The sequence below is a fragment of the Rhinopithecus bieti genome, unplaced genomic scaffold (genome assembly GCF_001698545.2).
Source record: "Rhinopithecus bieti isolate Rb0 unplaced genomic scaffold, ASM169854v2 scaffold_81031, whole genome shotgun sequence".
Lineage (NCBI taxonomy): Eukaryota > Metazoa > Chordata > Mammalia > Primates > Cercopithecidae > Rhinopithecus > Rhinopithecus bieti.
The window spans coordinates 83367-93112 of NW_016830217.1; the positions used below are offsets into that span (position 1 = coordinate 83367).

The window sequence follows — 9746 nt, forward strand, 5'->3', positions numbered from 1 at the left end:
CCCCTCCTGGGTTTTTTTTTTTTTTTTTTTTTTTTTTTGTATTTTTAGTAGAGACAGGGTTTCACCATGTAGCCAGGATGGTCTCGATCTCTTGACCTCATGATACCACCCGCCTCGGCCTCCCAAATTGCTGGGATTACAGGCGTGAGCCACCGTGCCTGGCCTTATATGAGATTCTTAGTCAAATCCGTAGAGACAGGAAGTGGAAATGGTAGTTGCCAGGGCTCGGGGAGTGGTGATAGGAGGTTATTATTTAATGGATATGGAGTTTCTGTTCTACAAGATGAAAAGACCAGCCCGGGCAACATAGCAGGACTCTGTCTCTAAAAAAAAGAAAATCGTTGGCTGGACGCAGTGGCTCATTCCTATAATCCCAGCACTTTGAGAGGCCGAGGCGGGTGGATCACAAGGTCAGGAGATCAAGGCCATGCTGACCAACATGATGAAACCCTGTCTCTACTAAAATACAAAAAATTAGCCAGGCTTGGTAGCGTGCACCTGTAGTCCCAGCTACTCGGGAGGGTGAGGCAGGGGAATTGCTTGAACCTGGGAGGCAGAGGTTGTAATGAGCTGAGATCATGCCACCACACTCCAGCGTGGCAACAGAGCAAGAATTCATCTCAAAAAGAAAGAAAGAAAGAAAATCATTAAGATGGTAAATGTGGCCGGGTATGGTGGCTCATGCCTGTAATCCCAGCACTTTGGGAGGCCGAGGCAGGCATATCACCTGAGGTCAGGAGTTTGAGACCAGTTTCGCCAACATGGTGAAACCCTGTCCCTACTAAAAATACAAAAATTAGCCAGGTGTGGTGGTGCACACCTGTGATCCTAGCTACTTGGGAGGCTGAGGCATGAGAATTGCTTGAACACAGGAGGCAGAGGTTGCAGTGAGCCAAGATCTCCAGCCACTTCTCTCCAGCCTGGGCAACAGAGTGAGACTCTGTCTCAAAACAAACAAACAAACAAAGATGGTAAATGTTATGTGTATGTTGTCATACGAAAAAAAAAAAAGTTGGAAAATAAAAAAAAGGACTCTAGGTCTGGGGCATGAGCCACGGGTGATGTCATTAAGTGAGACACAAGCCTGGGTAGCAGCAGATGAGAGGAACCTGAGGTCTCTGCTTTGGTCCTGTTCTAGACACCCAAGAAGAGATGTCAAGGAGGATGTCTGGTATTAGGAAGGATAAAGAAACGTGAGGAAAATGGAGTCATGGGCAGGAAGACGACTTCTAGGGAGGGAGGGAGCCCAGAGCAGGGGGAGGACTGAGGACAAATCCCTGGGTCTCCACAACACTGAGAAATGGAGCACGAGTGAGGAGGAGCCAGCACCAGAGGCAGGGGCAGAGCAACCAGTGAGGGGCGGGAGTCTAGAGCAGGGGGCATTTCCAGAAGGACAGAGTGAATGGGCGTCTGTGTCTAATGCTGCCAAGGGGTCAACTCAGATGAGGGCAGAGATCTGACCGTGGCATGACAAGAGCAGCTTTAGGGAGTGCTAGGCAGAGCCTGATTGGAGATGGAAGTGTGGAGTCAGGACAGCCAATGCTTTCAAGGAATTTTGCAATAGAAGGGGAGCAGAGAACTGGGATGATGGAGGTGAGGTGGTATCAGGAGACTTTGTTTTTTTCTTAAAGAAGGAAGATTAGCCGGCTTTGGTGGCACACATCTGTAATCCCAGCACTTTGGGAGGCTGAGATAGGAGGATCATTTAAGCCCAGGGGTTTGAGACCAGCCTGGGCAAGACGAGACCCTGTCTCTACAAAAAATTAAAATATTAGCCGGGCCTGGTGGTGAGCACCTGTAGTCTTAGCCACTTGGGAGGCTGAGGTGGGATTATCCCTTGAGCCCAGGAATTCAAGGTGGCAGTGAGCTGAGATCGTGTCACTGCATTCCAGCCTGGGCAACAAAATGAGACCTTATTTCTTTCAAAATAAAAGAGAGAAGATGATAATATATTTACATGCTGATAGAAGTAATCTGGTGGGGAAAGCAAAGTTGGTAACTTAGGAAGAGAGAGTGTGTAGTAAGCACAGCGCCTTTCACTGGGAGAAAAGCCTGGCCTGGCAGGAGCCAGAATGGGAACAGGCAGTCCCTCTGAGGAGAGGGAACAGGTGCAAGAGAGCCTGGGGTTGCTGAGTGAATGAGAAGCGGGTGTACAGGAATAAAAGAGGCAGCCAAGGTCCTGCCCTCAATAATGCTTACCTTCTGGTCAGGAGGGCAGACAACAGGCATGAACAAGGCCAAGTGGTGGGACCGGGAGTAACTCACTCAAGACCATGGCTCAGCCAGGTGTGGTGGCTCACACTTGTCATCCCAGCACTTTGGGAGGCCAAGGCAGAGGATCACTTGAGGTCAGGAGTTCCAGACCAGCCTGGGCAACATGGTGAAACCCTGTCTCTACAAAAAACACAAAGATTAGGCCGGGTGCAGTGGCTCATGCCTGTAATCCCAGCACTTTGGGAAGCCAAGGCAGACAGACAGATCACCTGAGGTCAGGAGTTCGAGAGCAGCCTGGTCAATGTGGCAAAACCCCGTCTCTGCTAAAAATATAAAAATTAGCTGGGCATGGTGGTGCATGCCTGTAGTCCCAGCCACTCAGGAGGCTGAGGCAGGAGAATCGCTTGAACCTGGGAGGTGGAGGTTGCAGTGAGCCAAGATCACACCACTGCACTCCAGCCTGGGAAACACAGCAAGACATCATCTCAAAAAAAAAAAAAAAAAAAAAAGATTAGCTGGGCGTGGCAGTGCACAGCTGTAGTCCCAGCTACTCTGGAGGCTGAGGTGGGAGGATCACTCAAGCCTGGAAGGTCAAGGCTACAATGAGCTGAGATCACGCCACCGTACTCCAGCCTGAGTGACAGAGCAAAACCCTGTCTCAAAAAACGAAGAAGAAGAAGAAGAAGAAGAAGAAGAAGAAGAAGAAGAAGAAGAAGAAGAAGAAGAAGAAGAAGAAGAAGAAGAAGAAGAAAAAGAAGAAAGAAGAAAGAAGAAAGAAGAAAGAAGAAAGAAGAAAGAAGAAAGAAGAAAGAAGAAAGAAGAAAGAAGAAAGAAGAAAAAAAACCCAGCTCACTGGGAGGTAGCAAGTCAAGCGTTGGGGAGGATGTGGGGCAGGAGGACGTGGGGCAGGAGCACAGTGGGGTGCATGTGAGATTTGGGGTACATCCTCCAAAGGCTCAGAGAGTAAGGGGGCAGTCTGAGGATCTCTGGAGAGGGGATGGCAGGGAGATTTGTGGGACACTCTGGCCTGCTAGAGGCCTCCTGGATCCCCTCCCCTATCCCCAGGAGGTGAGGGACATTGGAGAGAGGCGGGAGCCGGACTGTGTGCAGCAGCAGCCTCAGAAGCCCGTGGTGGCTGCAGGGACACAGAACCTCGGGAAATTCCAGCAGGGCTTCATTAAGTGCTTGCTGGAGGTGGAGAAAGTGGAAGCCTCCCATCGGAGAGCCTTGAAGGCCCGGTCCCTGACAGCCCAGAAGTCCCCCAGGACCCTGACCCCAGGGCCCACCTCATCCCCAAGCCTGCCTCAGACCCCTGCCTCGGCCCCTGCCAGTGGCCCATTGTGGGCCAGGCTGTCAGCTCCTGGGCCAGAGCCTGCCCCCGTGGGAGCCCCGGTCCCCACCTCCATGCCTTGCCCTGTCCTGCTGTGCCCTGCCCTGGACCTGGGCTGGAGAAGGATGGAGCTCTTGCACCACAGCAGCGAGAGAACCCTGAGCTACGCCAAGGCACGGTAGGAGCCCCCACTGCCCACCTGCCTGCTCCTGAAAGGCCCCAAGATCAGAGCCTTGTCCCGGATGCAGGTCCCTGTCCCTGACTGTTCCCTCGTGTGTCCCCCACTCTCCATTTCTCCTCCTGTGTCTCCTCTCCGCATCTCCCATGTCTCTGCCTCCTCTCCCATTTCTGCCCCTTTTCTAACTCCCCCGAAGGGGTCTCCCTCTACTCCCCCTCTCCTCTATCCCACTCCTCCTCTGGGTCTCCTTTTTCCTGCCATTCTTGATCCCTCCTGGCTCCCCAAAGCCTCCCCAACGACCTCCTCCTGCAGGCTTCCCCAACCCCTCCCCTAGCTATCAGCAGGGTGGGCGGCCGGAAATTGCCCTGGGCTGGGGTTCTGTCCTCTGCAGGCAGGAGCCGGAAGAGCAGAGCCTCCAAAAGCTGCATCAAAACCAGGAAAAGTCCGAGGAGCAACTGACCCTGAAGCAAGAGGAAGGTGACAGCAGGGAGGCCAGGGAGGTCCCAGCACAGGCAGGACCCTTGGTCCTTGGGGGTTTATAGGTGCAGGGCAGACTGGGGTGTTTTCCAGATCACACAGCTGCCACCATGCCCACCATAGCCCCATGTAGCAGATCCAGTAGGGGTTTTCTGCACTTGGCCTATGGGGCAGGGCAGGGTAAGGGGTTGGCACCAGCTCACAAAGCTGCCCGGTTGGCGAAGCCAGAACTCATGCTGGGTCAATTTTTTTCTTTTTTCTTTTCTTTTTTTTCTTTTTTTGAGACGGAATCTCTGTCACTCAGGCTGGAGTGCAGTGGCACGATCTCAGCTCACTGCAACATCTGCCTCCAAGGTTCAAACGATTCTCCTACCTCAGCCTCCTGAATAGCTGGGATTACAGGTGTGTGACACCATGCCTGGTTAATTTTTGTATTTTTAGTAGAGATGAAGTTTCACCATATTGGCCAGGCTGGTCTTGAACTCCTGAACTCAACTGATCTACCCACCTCGGCCTCCCAAAATCTGGAATTACAGGCGTGAGCTACCGCGCCCGGCCTTGTGCTAGGTCTTCTGACTCGAAGTCCAGCGCTCTCCCTGTGCCAGAGCTGCCTCTCTGAGAGAATGACAGAAGCCCTGCAGAGTGCTTTAGGTTTTGGAATAGTTTCTGCTTCCCTTAACCCAAGCCTGCTCCATGGTCCTCTTCAGAGCACCCTGGATGGGAGACAGGGCTCCAGGAACCCTGCCCATCCTAGACAGTCCCTCATCATTAAACAAGGCCACCAGCCTAAGCATGTCCCCCATTCCCACCACATCTCATCTTCACCAAAAAGTTAAAAAGTTCTGAACGCCTACCCTGCTCTCTATTGTCCTCAGGACGGGGTTCTGTGACCCCACTCCCCCATCACCCTGGCCCTAGAAGAATGGATGTACGTCCTCCTTCCATCCCCCACCCCTCCCCAAAGCCCGCAACCCTCTTGGCCAAAGTGGTCCCTTCCTCTGTCTTCCCTGGATACTCTCACTGGCTCCCTGTGACCCCATCCTTTAAGTCCACCCCTTTTAGTATTAAAACCCTCTACCATGGCTGGGCACAGTGGCTCATGCCTATAATCCCAGCACTTTGGGAGCCTGAGGCAGGAGGATCGCTTGAGGCCAGGAGTTCAAGACTAGCCTAAGCAACATAGTAAGACCCCCACATCTACAAAAAATTTAAAAATTAGCCATATATGGTAGCATGAGCCTGTAGTCCCAGCTACCCAGGAGGCTGAGGTGGGAGGATCACTTGAGCTCAGGAGTTTGAGGTTTTGGTGGGCTATGATGATGCTACTACACTCCAGCCTGGGCGACAGAACAAGACCGTCTCTTAAAAATAAAATAATATACAACTCCAGCCGGGCGCGGTGGCTCATATCTGTAATCCCCACACTTTGGGAGGCTTAGGCGGGTGGATCACGAGGTCAAGAGTTCGAGACCAGCCTGACCAACATGATGAAACCCCATCTCTACTAAAAATGCAAAAATTAGCCGGGTGTGGTGGTGCGTGCCTGTAATCCCAGCTACTCAGGAGGCTGAGGCATGAGAATCGCTTGAACCCGGGAAGCGGAGGTTGTAGTGAGCCGAGATCACACCACTGCACTCCAACCTGGGTGACAGAGCGAGACTCTGTCTCAAAAATAGTAATAATAATAATAATATACAACTCCCTAGCCACCTTCCTAAGTGCAGCTCTCCCTGCCCCACCTCCTTGAGCAGTTCATGAACAATGTGCCACTTTGACTCAGAGACTCAGGGTCCCACAACTCCCAATCCCTGTCTACTAATAAAGGGCCGACTGCCCTGCCCCAATGGCTCAAACCACGAGGCATTCTGAGTGATCACACTTGCTTCTGAGAGTTGCTCTGGTTTTTCCTTCTGTGATGTGCCTGCCCACGACAGGTCACCACATGCCCCAACACCAGTCCTAGCCCCACCTCTTCCCCACCATTCAGCGCTGTTTGTCAGAGACTTCCAGGCTAACAGAGGCTATTGTGTGCCAGGCACTGAGTTCATACAATACCTCCAAGAGGGTGCGCTGTTGTTACGACCATTGTACAGATATGGAAATAGAGGCTGACAGAAGTGCAGCAACTTGCCCATGCCCAGCGTCCTAGTCAGAGTGGGCTGCCATAACAGAGGACCACAGACTGGATGGCTGAAACAGCAGATATTTCTTTTGTCACGGTTCTGGAGGCTGGAAGTCCAAGATCAGGGTGTCGGCAGGTTGCTTTCTTCTGTGGCCTCCCTGCTTGGCTTGCAGACAGCTGTCTTCTCATTGTCCTCACATGGTCTTTCCTCTGTGAATGGGCAATCCTGGTATCTCTGTGTGTGTCCAAATTTGTGTTATTTATTTATTTATTTATTTATTTATTTGAGACAGGGCCTTGCTCTGTCACCCAGGCTGGAGTGCAGTGGTGTGATCCTACCTCACTGCAGCCTCCACCTCTGGGGCTCAAGTAATCCTTCCACCTCAGCCTCCTGAGTAGCTGGGACTACAAGCATGTGCCACTGTGCCTGGCTAATTTCTAAAATTTTCTATAGAGACGGGGTCTCTTATGTTGCTCAGGCTGGTCTCAGACTCCTGGGCTCAAGTGATTCTACTGCCTCAGCTTCCCGAAGTGCTGGGTGGATGGTGTTTGCCATCGCACCTAGCTCAAATTTCCTTTTTGCATGGGGACTCCAGTTGGATTGGATTAGGGCACACACTAAAGTAAAGGCCTCTTTTTAACTTAATCACCTCTTTGAAGGCCCTATCTTCAAACACAGGCACGTTCAGAAGTACTGGGGGTTAGGGCTTCAACATAAGAGCAATCCAGCTTATTAAATGGCAGAGCCAGGCCGGGCACGGTGGCTCATGCGTGTAACTCCAGCACTTTGGGGGACTGAGGCAGGAGGATTGCTTGAGCCTAGGATTTCAAGACCAGCCTGGGCAACATAGGGAGACCCCATCTCTACTAAAATAAAATAAAATAAAAGCTGGGCATGGTGGTGTGCACCTGTCATCCGAGCTACTGGGGAGGCGCACGTAGTAGGATCCCTCGAGCCCAGGAGATCCAGGAAGCAGTGAGCCATGATCACAACCCTATACTCCAGCTGGATCAACAGAGTAAGACCCTCTATTGACTCCAACCCAGATTTTGCCATGGGGCTAAGAAACCTGACACCACACAATCTGACTAGTACACGGCCTTTGTATCAGTTGGTGCTGCTCTGGGGTGCTCTCAGACCCTTCCCATCCTCTGCTCTGGTCCACACAATGCAGCAATCCTTTCGACCGCGTTCATCCAGATCGACCAAGGACCAGGGCACAGACTTAGTCAGAAAAACTGTCTAGTCATCTAACCTCTGAGCCTCAGTTACATCGTTTTGAGGCTCCCCATCGTTACAACGGGAATAAGCACTCTACTCTTTTGAGAACATGGCTATAAAGAGTCTAGTCCAGTGTCTGGCACACAGTAGGGTGGCCTAAAGGGGGGGGGAACTGGCGCTGAGTAAAGGCCACTAATTAGCTGAGCTGTTGGCACCCAAACCAAACCCTTGGCCTGGATTTGGAATAGACAGCAGAGTGAGTCAACGGGATCACAGCCCTTTTCTTTTCTTTTTCTTTCTCTTTCCTCCCTCTCTCCTTCCCTCCCTCTCTCTTTCTTTCTCTTTTTTTTTTTTTTTTTTTGGAGTCTCGCTCTGTCACCCAGGCTGGAGTACAGTGGCGCAATCTCAGCACACTGCAACCTCTGCCTCCCGGGTTCATGCGATTCTCCTGCCTCCGCCTCCCAAGTAGCTGGGACAACAGGCATGCACCACCATGCCCAGCTAAGTTTTGTATTTTCAGTAGAGACAGGGTTTCACCATGTTGGCCAGGCTGGTGATCTGCCTGCCTCGGCCTCCCAAAATGTTGGGATTACAGGCGTGAGCCAACGCATCCGGCTCTTTTATTTTCACTTTTGATGGTTGGGGTGATAGGATGAACGAGAGAAACAAGAAACGCCCCCACCCCACATAACCCTGCCCTCCCCACAGCCTTCCGCAGCTACTTTGAGATATTCAATGGCCCTGGTGAGGTGGATGCACAGAGCCTGAAGAACATCCTGCTCCTAATGGGCTTCTCTGTGACGCCGGCCCAGGTGGAGGACGCCCTGATGAGTGCTGATGTGAATGGTGAGTGGCAGAGGGCTCCACTCTGTGTCCCAAGCAGGGCCTGCTTCACTGGCTTGAAGCCTGTGCAGTTGCATGAGGCTCTGTACCTAAAGGATCCCGTGCTTGGTTTAATGCTCTGCTGTCACAGTCTAGAAATGCCTTTGTTGTTCTTGTTTGAGACGAGGTCTGGCTCTGTTGCTCAGGCTAAGTGTAATGCTGTGATCCTTGCTCACCACAGCCTCAACCTCCTAGGCTCAAGCAATCCTGCCACCTCAGACTCCTGAGTAACTGGGACTACAGGCACACTACCACGCCTGGCTAATTTTTTATTTTTTGTAGAGATAGGGTCTTTGTTGGCCAGGCTGGTCTCAAACTGCTGGACTCCAGGAATCTGCCTGCCTCAGCCTCTCAAAGTGCTGAGATTACAGGTGTGAACCACTGCGCCCAACATCATATAAATTCTTAACAATTTTTTTTTTTTTTTGCTTTTTTTGTTTGTTTGTTTGTTTTTGCGACAGAGTCTTGCTTTGTCGCCCAGGCTGGAGTGCAGTGGCACCATCTTGGCTCACTGCAACCTCTGCCTCCCAGGTTCAAGCGATTCTCCTGCCTCAGCCTCCCGAGTATCTGGGATTACAGGTGTGTGCCAACACTCCTGGCTAATTTTTGTATTTTTAGTACAGATGGGGTTTCACCATGTTGGCCAGGTAGGTCTCGAACTCCTGACCTCAGGTGATCCACATACCTCGCCTCCCAAAGTGCTAGGGTTACAGGTGTGAGCACTTTCAGCTTCTACTTTCCTGTGTGCCCCATGTTGTCTGCATTGAGTATGTACTGCTTGATAATCAGACCCAGAGAGTAACTTCTAATAACCACGCCTGGGCTGCAAGGCATGGACCTGTTCCGAAGGTCCCTGCCCACCCAGTTACTCCTCTGGCCTCCACAGGAGATGGTCATGTGGATTTCAAAGACTTCTTGGCTGTGATGACAGACACCAGGCGCTTCTTCTGCTCTGTGGGTGAGCAGGGATGAGCCCAGGGTAGTCAGAACTGGAGGAGGAGCTGGGAGGTTGCTTGCGAGGAAAGGAGAGGGCATTCAGGACTGCCCTGTGGTAATGGCAGCCACTATCCCTTGTCTCCAGAACAGAACGCCCTGACGGACATGGCTCCCCACAACCCCCACACTCTACTCTTTGAGATCCTGTCCCTGCTGGTAGAGATGCTGGCCTTACCAGAGGCAGCCTTAGAGGAAATCACAAAGTGAGTGGGGCTGGTTGTTGGGGGTGAAGGGTTGTGGACACAGAGATGGCATCTAGCATTTTGGCACTGAGAACTTTTGGTAGTTACGACTTTTTTTTTTTTTTTTTTTTTTTTTTGAGACG

At 51.7% G+C, this 9746-nt stretch overlaps 1 protein-coding gene across 5 annotated transcripts in view; it reads left to right on the forward strand.

The window, feature by feature from the left end:
- SPATA21 (spermatogenesis associated 21) overlaps window positions 1–9746 on the forward strand; it is a 64405-nt gene that overhangs the window by 27498 nt on the left and 27161 nt on the right. For 4 of the 5 annotated variants that reach the window (XR_001884013.1, XR_001884014.1, XM_017865272.1 and 1 more), the window contains 5 exons: window positions 3280–3722; window positions 4114–4199; window positions 8252–8389; window positions 9312–9383; window positions 9507–9624. Coding sequence is in view for 3 of the 5 variants with exons in the window: in XM_017865272.1 (XP_017720761.1) it covers window positions 3280–3722; window positions 4114–4199; window positions 8252–8389; window positions 9312–9383; window positions 9507–9624 (857 nt within the window). In the remaining 2 variants the exon portion in view is untranslated. The remainder of the gene's footprint in view (window positions 1–3279; window positions 3723–4113; window positions 4200–8251; window positions 8390–9311; window positions 9384–9506; window positions 9625–9746) is intronic. The other variant, XM_017865273.1, reaches the window with a different exon arrangement.